Raw genomic sequence first — 13,751 nt, 5'->3', positions numbered from 1 at the left:
AAGCAGATGCCGGAGAGCGGAAGTTATTTGCATGAACCATTGTGTGAGGGAAAACCTCAACTGAAAATGGGGAAAGATGGGGAAAGAGAAACATAAGTTGGTAGTAGCTGTTTTCTGTTCAAAAAGAGTCTGGAGCCCTCTTCCTACATTGCAAGACTTTAAACCAAGTGTTTTGAATAAATTACTATTGTTTGCTGAAAGTGGCAGGTAACTGTTGAATTGTATTTTTGGAGCTGCAACGATTAGTTCATTTTAGGATAGTTGATAAATATATACAAATTAACAAACCAAAAAAATCTATTAATCATTTAAGTCAAAGCGTGAGCAAAAATGCTGAATTTGAATGGTTCCTGATTCTTAAATTGTAAAATGTGCTGCTTTTCATGTTCTAACAATATAGTGAATGCAATATTTGGGGGATTTAGACTAGGTTTGTGTGACAAAACGTTTAAAAGACATCACCTTCTGCTCTCAGATATAGTGATGGGCCTTTTTCACTGTTTTTGCAAATGTTTTTTTTTTTTTTTTGACAAAAAGAATAATTGAAAAGAAACATTGCCAGGGTAAACAATAATGGATAATGGCATGGCAGAGATTTCAATTCCCATGTCACAAAGTGTACCTCAGTTCAACTTACTGCATGTTAAAAGAGTGAGCATACTCTCCCTTATTTAAGCTAACATGTATTTGCATGCAAATAAAAGATTGGTGAAGAGATGAGGACAGGCAGGAAACATTTCTACGAGTGTAATGAATGTTTGAGAATGCGCTACGCTGCAGCTTTAGCTGTGGAAATTAAAACCACAACTAAGACATTCTGGCCTGAGTCACTAGATGCTGAAGAAAAGCCAGAGGTGGAAGGATGATGACACATGCCATAACTTTGCATTGATTTCAAGACAGTTTCCATCGAAACAGTTGTGAGAAATGACATGAAGGCAACTGCTGAAAAGCTACAAATATATTCTACCAAGCCCCAAATACTTCATTAAAATCCAGAAGTCATGCATCAGCAATACAATGACGTTCAGGTTCACACAACCCATGCCTTCAGTTAGCAGATTGCCAGAACAAAATAAAGTTGAGGGAAGGACTTTGTTAAAAAAGGTGGAAGCAGTTAAACATGTTAGATGCCACAATGATGACACTGAAGAAGAAACAAGACAAACACTATTGCAGTGCATCACAAAACCTTTGTCCCATTATTTCCTGGAAAATTATTTATGGATTTGCCATCTGCTGGCAGACATGATGGAAACAGACTGCGAAGCACACACTTGTTAATCAATAGGCTAAAAGATTGAACATTTTTCCACGATGAACCAATAGCTAAAAGTTTATGTAATCAAAACTGGCTAATTTTTCCAATTGTAATTTTATTTATTTTTGAGAATACAAAATGTTGGAAAATAGTGAAAATGTCCATCACAATTTCCAGTGATTCAAAAGGACATCTTTAAATCACTCCTGGTCTGGTCAACAATCCAAAAATCTAAAAGACACTCAAAAACAGAAAAGCAGCAGATCCTAACATTTGAATTTCAATTTCTGTTTTTGATTTTAAAATAAGAAATTGTATCTAAATATTTGATTTTTTTTAATTATTTTTTTGCATTGACTAATCAATGCGTTAAATTATTTCAGCATTATCAGGGGTGAAATGAATGCAGTCAATGCTAGGACTAAGTGAGGCAAGTGTTGTCAGTGTCGATTGGTGCTGAAAATTAAAAACCTAGATGGGAAGTTAAAAAGTAACGCGCTAAAGGGACCTTTGTAGTACGCCATTTATCTCTGCTTGAAGCTAGCAGCTCAATTCTACATTAGTCATTACTAGGATAACACTCTTGAATCTACAACTGAACTGAAGAATACATGGAATATGAAAGACAAATCTCTGGTTTTGCTGTACTGAATTTGATTTGAAATGTCATCTTGAATGTGACAATGTCAATGTGACTTTTACTGTGGGGATTTGAAAAAGTGGGAGGTATATTGTGACTCCTCCATAAATGATTGCAAATACACTTGCATATTTATGCACATTTGTATGGTCTCTGAATGACATGGAATTAGAATTAGAGCTACTAGAATGTTTCTTCAGTAAATTTCTTAATTTTGATTCATCAACCACATGATTTGACACCATTTGATGGACAAAATGCTCTAGAATTGTAAAACTGAATATAGAAAAATTAAAACAGAAAACACGGAATTTGGGAAAAAAATAAAAAAGATTTCATCGGGCCCTAGAAATATCATCCTAAATGAAGCAGTCTGCATTTGGAAAGTAAAACATTTCCCTGGCTTGCACTCAAGGCTTCTGGCTGCCATGGCAACAATATTGGTCTCAGAGTGACTCATCTTTTCAGTGTCTATCACACAACAGGAGCTATAAACACTCCAACCTCTTCACTGCAGGAGGAAAGAAGCATCTTCTTGGACCCGAAAACCTTTCTTAGTCTGGTTACTCTTGCACAGCTGCAAAGTATCAGCATTGTTTTGTTTCCATGTTCTAAAGTACGACAAGTACTGCACTCTTGCTCAATTAGAGATGGTTTGAGTTGCCAGCATGTGACGAAGATCATCTGTTAATTCTTCAATTTGCAGTAATAGTTTGTAGATACTTGCATCAAAACTGTTCCAACAAATCGACACCTTAATAATAAGTATGGACAGCTGTGTCTGTGCATGGAGCCCATTAGTAACCACGGACTAATGCACTGCATATGAATCATGAATCACACTATGTGTGTGCTACTAGGCAACAGATGGTGGATCAAAATTGTTTAGTTTGAACTGTGACTGGTCCTGCAGAAAACCTCAAGGTAAGGCACAAATGTGGGCCTTGGTGTTGTACGTAAGCAGAAATATTAATTTATTATAATCCCCATTTATCAATGCAGTAAAAAATACTATATTGTAAGTAACAATTGAATAGATCTCCTGAAAGCACTCAGAAGATCTGCAATATAATATATCACATTTATTCTAGTATAATGATTGCACTTGTGTCTGATTTTTACAAGGCATAATGAACTTGACTGCAGCAGGCCGTCTTCACAAAGTACATATGAGTGAGCATTTTATGCTGCTTCCTAAAAGGCAACAGATACATGTCAAGTGGCTCTAGACGTAGTATGCAATAATGAGGAAAACTGAACTTAATCATAAAGTACTTATGGTGATGATTTACAACTGTGTCCCACCTTCATGGGGGAAAATATAAATTCCATGCATCAATCTGTGTTGACACACAAGATGGGTTCCACACATTTACAGTACAGGCTATGCAACATCACAGTTAGCAGTTGCTTAGTATCATAATTCCTTTTTCTGCTTTGCTGTGATTTGAACAATCTCTGCAATTAAATCATATAACTGAAACACAGATTTACTCAATTCTATACCAACAATAGCTACCTTGACATTATAAATCACCCTCAAGAGCTGAGCAGATGAAAGTCGGATAATTAATCTGTCACTTTCCCTGTCGTGCTGGTTCAAGCTAATTTGGGGGGGTAACTGTGGTGCAATGCTTTGGTTTGGGAAAATCATTAAAATTACTGTACTTCTTTTTACTATCTGCTCTTTGTGTGCATCATAAGAGATTCAAAATGAAATATTAGACACTACAGATAGCCCCTCTTCGGTTAGTCAACTTATCTTTCATGTTTGTCTTCTTTAGTCCATTAGTAGTTTTTTAAGCTTTTTTCATACTAAATTAATTATTTCCGAGACACTTTCGAAGAAATTTCTTTGTGGAAAATGTTTGATAAACAAATCAACTACAACACAATAGTGTGATTCTTAGTTCATACCTAGTTTTTTTTTATATATATATATATATATATATTATTTTTTTTTATTATTATTTTCTTGAGAAGTTGCATCATGTTAAAAAGTTCCATCTACTTGACTAGGCAAGTCTTTCTTACTTCAACTGTTGAGGCTTGTCTGTAGAAGTGTGGGCAAACTACTTGTTAACTTTTATGACCATATTTTGATTGTTTTATTACATAGCTATATGAGGAAAGGTGTCAATAGCTCAAATCAGTTTTTTAGTTTGGATCATAATACGGATTTAATATTGGTTAGTGTCATTATATAGGCATGGTTATGTTCTGTTCTATGGTTATGTTATATTCAATATTTCCATTTCACTGTATTGTTCTAGCTTTATGTTAACAATGCTGGATTTAAACTGCACTACGGGGAGGGGGGGGTTGCAGTACTACATTTGACAGGTAGGGAACAGACTCCGAGCCAAGCCATATGCCAGACCTTGTCAAACGTCCACACCACATGCTGACCTGCATTTGCACTACAATACTCAAGTTGAAATATTTCAACTCGAGTGAATCATTTGTGTGACGTGAGATTCACTGAACCAGTAACATCATCATATTGTAGCAGTCTGTGTTCAACCAGAGCTGTGTGTATAAATCATAAACTGTCTATGGTACAAACAACAAGGTCGCTGCCATATTTATGCCTTTTCTACCTTATTTTAAGTGTGTCTGCAGCTACTGTGTTAACCTAAGCCCGAGTGGTGTTATGAACTCAGACGGGACAGCGTTTGATTACCCCGCCTGTCTGGGACTTCCACAACATGTACAAAGCAGCAATAGTGGTTATTTCATCCATGATTGATGAAACATTGTTGGTGTTTACCCCCCTCCTCCCCAAACTTATCCTGACATCCATTCACTATACGGTGATAAGAACTCGCACATCACTTCAGGGTTAGGCGAGCCCAGTGAAAGTTAAGCTGTAAAAACAAACTACCTGATATTCAACAGGTAGTTCTATTTGTTTCGGGTGCCGCATTGTAATACCTCTTACTAGGTACACATCAGTATTGTACAGTAGTATTGTGAGTAAGCTTTAGTATCAGGCTTGAATCAAGTGGCTTATGAGACCAGTTCAAATGATTAGACTTGCTGGGAGGATTTGGGTCATGTCTGAGAATGAATGTGAATGAGTTAAGCCAGCTGTATGCTTCATTGTTGAGGCATTCCAGAAATTCTGCCTCTGGCAGAGCACTTCAAGTTTTAATTTGGCATGTTTGCACTGGAAATAGCTTTGTAAAATCACAAATTATAAACTTGCCAAGCCACAGAAAAAAGATGCCTGAACCAGTCTTCAACTGTTGTGTTCACTATCAACAGACTCTACCAGCATCAACATACAAGCTCGTTCTGACCAATCACAGGTGTTGTGTTTACACACGTTTCGCCCTACAGCCCTCACTGTAGTCACTTTTTAGTAGGGACATAACAGTACAAGTATTTTTACCGAAATGTAGTGAACCATGACCCCCCCCCCAAAAAAATGTGGCTCATACCAACACCTGAATTTGATGTACTGTTACATCCCAACTTTTTAAGTGTCCTCCAACACCTTGACACAAAAACACAAATCCCTTTTAACCCCATGTTCAACACCATTCTCTGGATGTGCCTCTGCATGTCAATTCAGCCCCAACTGCTCCATCGAGGCTCTGTTAAAAAAAACAATATTTTGTAACTTGGAAGCTAGCAGAAAGCAACTGTGATGCAAGGAAGTCAACAAAAGGGCACAAAAATGATGTAATATCACTTTGGTGCACAGTGGTGTATATTTGTGCAATGCACTGTGTTCAACTCTTGAAGCAAATAACTGAGAAGGAAATGTTTGGGGATGTGTCCACAACTTTGATTAATGCGTTTCCCTGCCCAGCAGGTTTAATCGCAGAGGCCTAAAACGTACGTGCAGTACTGTATGGGAATATACAATCATTTGGACAAAATCACTTAATTCATGTTTTCTGCAATCCTGGTTATGGGCTGCATGCTAAATGTAATTATGACATACCTAGCAGTAAGTACAGATACAGTGGTGATGAAAGACACACTATTTTAAGCGGCAGTACTTCCTTCATCCTCTTACGGTACCTTTGAGCTGCGGGAGCGGCGAAAGCTCGACCGGAGAGCTCTGTGTGCGGTACTGAGAAGAACCTTGCGATTTCCTCTGTTTCTGGGCCTTCCTCATCGACTTTCTCGTGAAGCCGTCCACTTTCTCGGATGCAGAGATGGCCGACATTTTGATGCATAAACTGGTGAAGACTTCAGACAAGCTACTGTATCCCCCCTAGGACAAATGAAAGGCTTCCTCTTCGGTTCGCATAAGCACAAAAACACAGCGCCAACTGCGCGACTTGAAGCTCGCCTCCTGTCCAAGTGTGATGTTATTCTGTATGATCCAACATGGTCGCTCGGTACTGGAGTTAGACCGCGTCCAAGGACTGCATCATTCGGGCAACTTGTTTTCTGGAACACGGGCCAATCTTCAAAACACGAATCAAAAAGCCAAACTGCAACTTACGACATTGCCCGCATTATACGGGAGTTACAAACGGAAGAAAAGTGTCGCTTGAGTTTCGAAAATTTCTGACGTTTTTCTATTTTTATTTTTTAATGTTTCGTGGTATTTGCAAAAGGTATACCTGTTGCAAAACGAACGAAAGGCATTGTCATAAAAAAAGTTGCTTCAATTTGTCGTAAAGTCCGGACACTAGCAAACTACTGCACTGCTAGCCTGCCTGCTAATGTACCTAGCTAGCTTGCTACAATTAGCCGACGTTAATGTACGCCACTACGACAAGTTTGCACAACCGTTGAGGAATAAAAGTCAAATTAAAAAACGTCAGTTTCCCCGTTGAATTCATGTAGTTCTCCGTGAGACAAGTCCAAGTCTTCGAGCGCTGCTTTTAATCCCAGTTAGACTTCCGCTGAGTGCGTTTTTCAGAAGAGTTATCCACGATCGATGAAGTTGGATTTCGCACGACGACCGAATCGCTTTTAACGTTAGCACTTAAAAGTTAGCTGCGTCCGCGATGAGACGACTTTGCCTCAACGACCTTCCACGTTGAATAAACAGCCGTTGTTTCCTTTTTGCGGCCCCTAAAAACAACGAGTATCGTTAAATACAAGAAATTACAGGACGTCGTGCTGAGTAGGTAGCCATCAAACACTCCCAGCGCAGCCGTCCAGTCGTTGTCTGTTTGACTTCACTGCTCGGCGGACTGCGGAGCCTGACAGGTGTACGTCATCGAGTGACGTCCCTAATGCCCAATCACAAGCAGAGAATTAACAATCTTTAAACTTTTTAAACCAATCGAGTCTCGCAGAGCGAGGCCACTGAACATGTGACATGTGAAAACAAATATGTGACGCTGTACGGTGGAAATGAGTGGCAGCTGAAGTAATGATTGTTAATGATACTTATTCGTATATTTTGTGCATTTTATCAGTAAAAGCAATCGTCCATGTTTCACCCAACCTGGATTAGAGGGAGAGAACGATTTTAAATATACATAACACATCGTGGAACTGAGGATACTTAAAAAATCTACATATTATAATTTTATTCAGCTGAGCATTGAATAATAGTTTACAGTATATTATTGGTTCAAACCAGGGGGTCAGGACTGGCCAGGGGTCATTATATAAATCGGATAGGTTAATAAAACAGCCCGAAGAAATATATATGCAACCTGTGAAAACTTTGCAACCCCTGCAGTAAATGATTAAAGCACACATTTTGAAACTCAAACATGTTCAATTTAATAAAATATGACCACATCATTTTGCATCAGTTAAATACAAATGAACCAAGTAACAATCATTGGTTATTTTGTACATATAAACAACTTAAGCATTTGCTCAAGAAAAATAACATATTGCAGAATATTGTGTAACATTGAAAGAAAAAGGTCAAATCCATACATGCAAAAATGCACAAAATGATAAATAAACTTAGTGAAGTTCATAAAACTGCTCAACAATGTGGATCAAATAGATTGTATTTTTTTGCAGAATTTAAAATGTCCATATATGCACATACATACACATTACTCTGCACTTGAGGATTAATACCTGGTTAACCTCCAGAACTATTTTATTAAATGTGAGTTATTGTATTAAACAGTAATGCATCTCTTAAGGCTTCATGTAAAATGAAATATTTACTCAGCAACATACAACTCGATTTTTTTTCCCAACATGAGATTGTTACTAGCACAAGGAAATCATATAGGAGGCAACTGCATAACCCATGGCCCAATTAAAAAAGAAAAAGAAAAGCCTTTTGCGGCGTGAAAGCTGCAGCATCAAATATTCAGAATAACTGTTTTGCCTATGTATGCAACCCAGGTTCATGCACTTATGTTAACTGGACTTAGATCACTGTGCTTAGAGGCGTATTGTCTGTTGGTTCAGGTTAAAAAATACTAAAAAATAAAAATAATTCTAGGATTTTGAACAGAAGCAGTCACTCCAGAGGCCTTCTCGTGAAATACATGGAGATTTTCTTCATGGTTTGTGGTGAGCGGACGGTCTGAAAAACAAGAAACAAAAAAGAGGTGAACTCTCATATTCATCTTAAAAGCTATAAAACATCCCCACGCATGTAAACACTGATCCGGAGAGAAAGACCTCAATTATTAGCATAAAGAGTAGAAATAAAAGGAAACAGCTAACATGTCCCTTTCCAAAAGTGGTATTATGGTATATAATGCATTAATGCGCTGTTGGATAGACATTTCCCCTGCTTTCAGTTTCTGTGCTAAATTAAGCTAGCATGCTGCTAGCTACTTTTAGTGTCATTTTTGCCTTTTGCTTTATTAAATAGTGGACAGTATAGAGAGAAGACGTGACATGCAATGCAATGCATTTCCCAAAACGCTTTTTTTTTTCTCCAGAAAATGCATCTCCTAAGTCTGTAAGTCTTCCATAATCAACAGACATTTGTATCCCGATATGGAAAAAGCTCTTAATGAAGTTACACTCAAAGTAAAACTGATCATCAAAATCTGAAGCAAAGAATTTTGTGCTTACGGGTGAAGCTGGTGTCTTGCCTTCTTGTTTCTTAGAGGCACTGGGGCTTCTGGGGGTACTGGGGCTTCCTTGACCTTTCCTCATCTTTTGGCCCATCACTGACAACCAGTCCTTTTCTCTGGGAGAGCAATTCTCCTTGCCAGTCTGTCTTGATGAGCCTTGCTTGTCCTCTGTTTGACAGTCTGTTTGTAGTCGGCTCTCTTGAGCGGCGCAGCAGATTCCAGACAGGCCCCGGCTTCTCTTGGCCGCAGGGTAGAGTTCATTAACACAGTCACACTGTTCTGCACCCCCACAGCCTGCAGATGCACCATCACCAGTCTCCAGCCTGCGTTTGGCCCGTCGTTCTGTGGGAGAGGCACTGCTTGCCGGGCTCTGGGGACATGGGCTCAGCACTCTGTGGGGCAGAGGGCTGACCTGAACAGGAGATCCATGGCTCGGGGATAACCACTGTTTGATAGAAGACGGTGTTCTCTGGCGAACAGCAGCAGCCTTGGCAGCATGACGAGGGATGGGTGAGGTCGTGCTGGAGGGCAGTGGCAAGGCAGCTCCACTGGGAGCACAGGCAGCTAACTGGGGCGACGCCAAGCCTCCAAGACTCTCCGTCCTCTGGTTTTTGGCAGGGGTTGTTTCAGCTCTGATTGAAGGCCCTAAACAAAAGCAGAAGTCCTTATTCGTTCAATATGAATACTCTGAATGACACGCTTTGCATTCAAGGCCAGGACTGCAGTGATTTATGAAAAAGCACCTCCCCATTTCTTATGCTAAGGTATGGAAACAAAAGGAAGAATAGAACAGACATCAAAAGACATTGTTTATATTGTCACAAGGTGGTTTATGGTAGTGATGCTTACTTGAGGGAGATTTAGGACGTGCCCAGCCCACAAGGTTGGCCTCTCCCACTGAAGAATTTGCTCCATCCATTTCCCGGTGGAGCCTCCAGATTCGTACAGTGTGGTCATCAGAACAGGAGGCAATCTGCAAACAGAGCAGCGGGGATTATACGAAGCCATAATCCATTTCCCCAGCCTATTAAAACAGCTCAGCATTACAGCAGGGGAACACAAAAAACCTCTGAATCATTCTCAAAGAGTCTCATGCTTAACATCATATTTTGGTTGCCTCACCTTAGTAAAATCTGTCGGGCACCATACTACAGATGTCACTTCCTCACTATGGCCTTGGAGCGTCATGGGAGGATGTTTAGGATCAGAGATCTGCAATATAAATGTACATGCTAAATGTGAAAATACACAAACACAATCACCCTGAAACATAACATTTTCCCTTTTAATGTGACAAGAAGAAAACAGAGACAGTACCTTCCAGATGTATGCATTGTTGTCACTTGAACCACTGGCCAAGAACTGGTCATCTGGACTAATAGTGGACTTTACATAAAATGAAGAGTTCTGGTGGCCACTGAAAACGGCCACTGTGGAGGACAACAAACAGCAATATTAGAATCATTAATAGAGATTCAATTTAAAAATCAATCAAGCCTGAAAAAAAAAAAAAAAAACTGCTCTCTGCTCCACATGATAGTTAAAAAAGGACATTAGTGTGCAGCCCCACCTAGTGATATGCAATGGAAATTAATTAAATTAGGGCTACATTGCACAGTACCGGCACCGACACAATATCAACTCTATCGTTGGAGCGGAATCCTCACTTACCCGGGGTCGTTTTCATTCCGCTGACATTGAACATGTAGATGCTATCATCAGTGCAGTTACACATGACGTTGGAACTGGTGGAATCGAGAGCGAGTCCGGAATAACCTGCAGCACATGCAAAACAACATTCAGCTTACTCTGCTCATTTTGCATATTTCAGGTAAACATGGCGCCCGGAAATGTACCAAACTAACCAAGTCGCACACGCATGCTGGAACCCGGGTACGGGTACGTCTGCAGTGGAACAGGATCATGACGGTGTGCAGTGTAGTTCTTCCTCAGATCCCACATCTTGATCACTCTGGTTCAGGTGAAATAGAAAAATGCATTTGATCACATGCATCTATTTGCTGTGGAAGTCATTTTATACAAGCTGGCCACATGTTGGGAACAAGTAAAAGTTGTTTCTTACCCGTCAACAGCCCCAGAAGAGATGAGGGTGTGTTGATCCCGAAACAAAACCACTGTGACACTCTGCTGGGTATCCTGCAAGAGATGTGAAGCGCTTAAAGATCAGCCTTCCTTCTGCATAAGTAAGATGCCTTACTTCATTAAGCTGTTGAAGAGACTCACCACACTGGGAGCCATGCCACGTGTGCTACTCCGCCTTTTCTTTATTTTGCTGGGGGCGTTTGTCTCAGCTTTGTTGTGAGCGCCACTGATCTGTTTCACCTGTCTGTAGAAACCATCTGAGAGGACGACACAAATGTGATCACACACACACATGAGACACCTGGCTCTTCATGCATATTTTCCCATGAGGCTCATATATATTCCAACATTGTAGAAATTAAGATTGGGTCTGGTGGAATGCCTAAATATCAACACAATACAAAAACAAAACCTTTGTCATTGAAATGCCTAATTGATACCTTTTTTGCTGCACCTGGTGTCCCAGACCATAATATTTCCATCTCTGGCCCCAGTACAGAACACAGCTGTGAAATAGAAGACAAAGCATCGTCAATGTCAAATATATTACATTTAAAAAGGAAAAAAATTCCCATCTCATGCATCAATCTACTTAAATACTTTAAAAAGTGTCTTTTAGTTGATTTTTAAGTAATGTTTTTTTCTTCCTGGCATTTAAAGTATTGGTTACATTAATGCTCTAACAATAGGTGAGAACGTATTTAAACATTCCCAGAAATAACAGGCTGCCACTGCCAAAAAACCCAATGTCACACCTCGTGTCGTGTCTTTATAGAGAAAACAGAAAACAAAATATCCCTCAAAACGTAGCATGTTCAGTATATAGAATACCTTTCTCTTGTGGTGAAAATGCAACAGACTTGAGGCTACAGAGGTGACCCTTGAAACTGCCCAACAGCTCCCCTGACTTAACGTCCCACAGCCTGGCCATCTGATCTCCGGCGGCAGTCACCTATGGTTGACATATGACCATAAAATTTGTTTGAAAAAGGCTTTATTTGTACGAAAAAAGGGAGTGATGTGGTGTGAATTTGAATTGTACTTACCAAGTGAGGCTCCCCCGGGACCCAGGCTATGTCAAAGACGGCATTCTCATGAGCCAGCCATTCTGCAACATTTACACCCCATCAGCCAGATGTTTCCTTGATAATGTACGGAGCTAATGTGGATAAAAAAAACACTCTATTCATACCTTTAAGAAGAGGCGTTTCTTGGCTCTCTGTGTTGTAGATCCTCACGATGCCTTCTTCATTAGCTGCTGCAAGGATGTTCTGCATGTGACCCACTGAAGAGAGAAAAACTGGTTAGATGGATAAACGGCAACAGCTCTGAGGTCGTTTATGGCATGTAAAAGGTAGGTTACCGGAGGAGAAAGCCAATCCAAACGGTGGCACAGAGTCACCCAGGTTGCCATAGGAGATGTGCTCATTGTGTCGGACACACTGGTATCCCCCCAGCAGAGAGCTCAGAGGGTACCTGGGCCAGGGATCTGCAGGGAGGGCTGGAGAGATCAAAGTGCATTTAGTCAGACGCTGTACTAAAACTATTAATTATGCTTTTGTTTTCTGATTTCACCAACATGCAGAAGTTAAATCGCACTATTTATTTCACCACACCCATCTTAAGGCTGTCGTTACACAGAGGTGGTTAGTAACAAATAGAAAAAATAAAAACACAGCCAGTAGAAATGTCCATCATATGGATACTTTTTACTTTATACTGAGTACATTTCAGACCCTGTACTTTTTCACTTTTACTTGAGTAAAGAAGTTGAATCAGTACTTCTACTTTTACAGTGTGTACTTGTACTCGAGTATAAAATGTCAGTACTTTTGACCACTCTGTAATCAGCCTATGATTTGACTATTTACTTCTAACTTTTAAAACCAGTAATAAAAGACTGGGCAGTGATTCAATCTGATGATTAATCGCCTTCAGTGGTAAATGTTGTTTTATGTACTTAATACGGCGATATTCACTACAGAAGCGTATAAATTGAGGGGTTTTACCACATTAAGTTATTAACGTTAACTAACGTACGTTAACGCTCATTTGGAGGACAGAATAGCACGCGACAAAGGATGCAAATAAACCGCCGTGTTTTTTTTTATAACTCCGCGTTGGAAAAAATAAGTTTACGGCCCCGTTGATGTTAACCTAGCTTATGTTTGGATAGCACCATGAACCCCTAGGTCGCAACCGAAAAAGACACGTCGATTATCTCACCGTTCTGCCTCCGTCTGCCCAGTCCTCGGTCGACTATCGAGCGGAAAAGCATCCCTACTTTCCGCACTCACGCTGGAGGACGAAATGATTTTAATAGCACGGAGAAGTTTCTCAAATTCGCTGTTGTCGCTCCTGCTTTTCTTTCCCGCGAACAGCTCGTCTGACAAACAGCGGCCGAATTCCCCGCTAAACTTGCGTCACACGCTACCATAGGTTGAAACAGCTACTTCCTCACTGGCGTCACTTCCGCTTCCTTTGTAAAGATTTTCCGTAAAGTTGGCCATAATATCAACCGACTGATCCGTATTTGATTTTGTTGCCCAGTTTTCTGTTTCTGTATTATTTATACCATTGTGTTTGTTTCCCTTTCTGTGATATATCAGTCCCCCTCGTCCTGGAATGTTTCAAAAAGCAATGCTCTTGAATCATGGCCCAAGAACTGGATCAGCCAAACACAAACACATACAAGAGGACATTATGTTATGGTATTTGTATGGTATTTGGTATGGTGTTTTTTGTGGCAATTCTTCGAAATTGCTGAATA

The 13,751-nt window shown here is 40.0% G+C and overlaps 2 protein-coding genes across 2 annotated transcripts in view; both read right to left on the bottom strand.

Moving 5' to 3' along the window:
* The window catches only part of ppp2r5a (protein phosphatase 2, regulatory subunit B', alpha isoform), a 34,495-nt gene extending 27,466 nt beyond the window's left edge, over positions 1 to 7,029 (bottom strand). Inside the window, exon 1 of the mRNA XM_084030864.1 lies at positions 5,934 to 7,029. Within this exon, the coding sequence (XP_083886990.1) occupies positions 5,934 to 6,081 (148 nt within the window). The 5' untranslated portion in view covers positions 6,082 to 7,029. The remainder of the gene's footprint in view (positions 1 to 5,933) is intronic.
* A 593-nt stretch (positions 7,030 to 7,622) lies between these two features.
* Positions 7,623 to 13,367, bottom strand: dtl (denticleless E3 ubiquitin protein ligase homolog). The gene is made up of 15 exons (XM_084030240.1): positions 13,208 to 13,367; positions 12,345 to 12,482; positions 12,174 to 12,266; positions 12,028 to 12,089; positions 11,813 to 11,933; positions 11,422 to 11,487; positions 11,123 to 11,238; positions 10,962 to 11,035; positions 10,744 to 10,850; positions 10,550 to 10,654; positions 10,196 to 10,308; positions 10,001 to 10,090; positions 9,728 to 9,851; positions 8,877 to 9,523; positions 7,623 to 8,376 (listed from the first exon to the last, which is right to left on the bottom strand). Exons 1-15 carry the CDS (start codon positions 13,257 to 13,259, stop codon positions 8,311 to 8,313), a joined length of 1,974 nt encoding a protein of 657 aa, XP_083886366.1. The 5' UTR covers positions 13,260 to 13,367; the 3' UTR covers positions 7,623 to 8,310.
* Between the last annotated feature and the right edge of the window lie 384 nt (positions 13,368 to 13,751).

This window comes from Eutrigla gurnardus (genome assembly GCF_963514095.1).
Source record: "Eutrigla gurnardus genome assembly, chromosome: 16".
Lineage (NCBI taxonomy): Eukaryota > Metazoa > Chordata > Actinopteri > Perciformes > Triglidae > Eutrigla > Eutrigla gurnardus.
Note: the sequence above shows the minus strand (reverse complement) of the source record. Positions and strands in the feature narration are given on the sequence as shown.

Bases quoted from the DNA above. Each gene is read 5' to 3' on its own strand.
- dtl (XM_084030240.1), bottom strand. From the start codon at position 13,259: ATGCTTTTCCGCTCGATAGTCGACCGAGGACTGGGCAGACGGAGGCAG. The intron at 11,934-12,027 runs GTAAGTACAATT...TGTCAACCATAG, and splicing joins TCCCGGGGGAGCCTCACTTG to GTGACTGCCGCCGGAGATCA. The intron at 11,239-11,421 runs GTATCAATTAGG...TCGTCCTCTCAG, and splicing joins CACCAGGTGCAGCAAAAAAG to ATGGTTTCTACAGACAGGTG.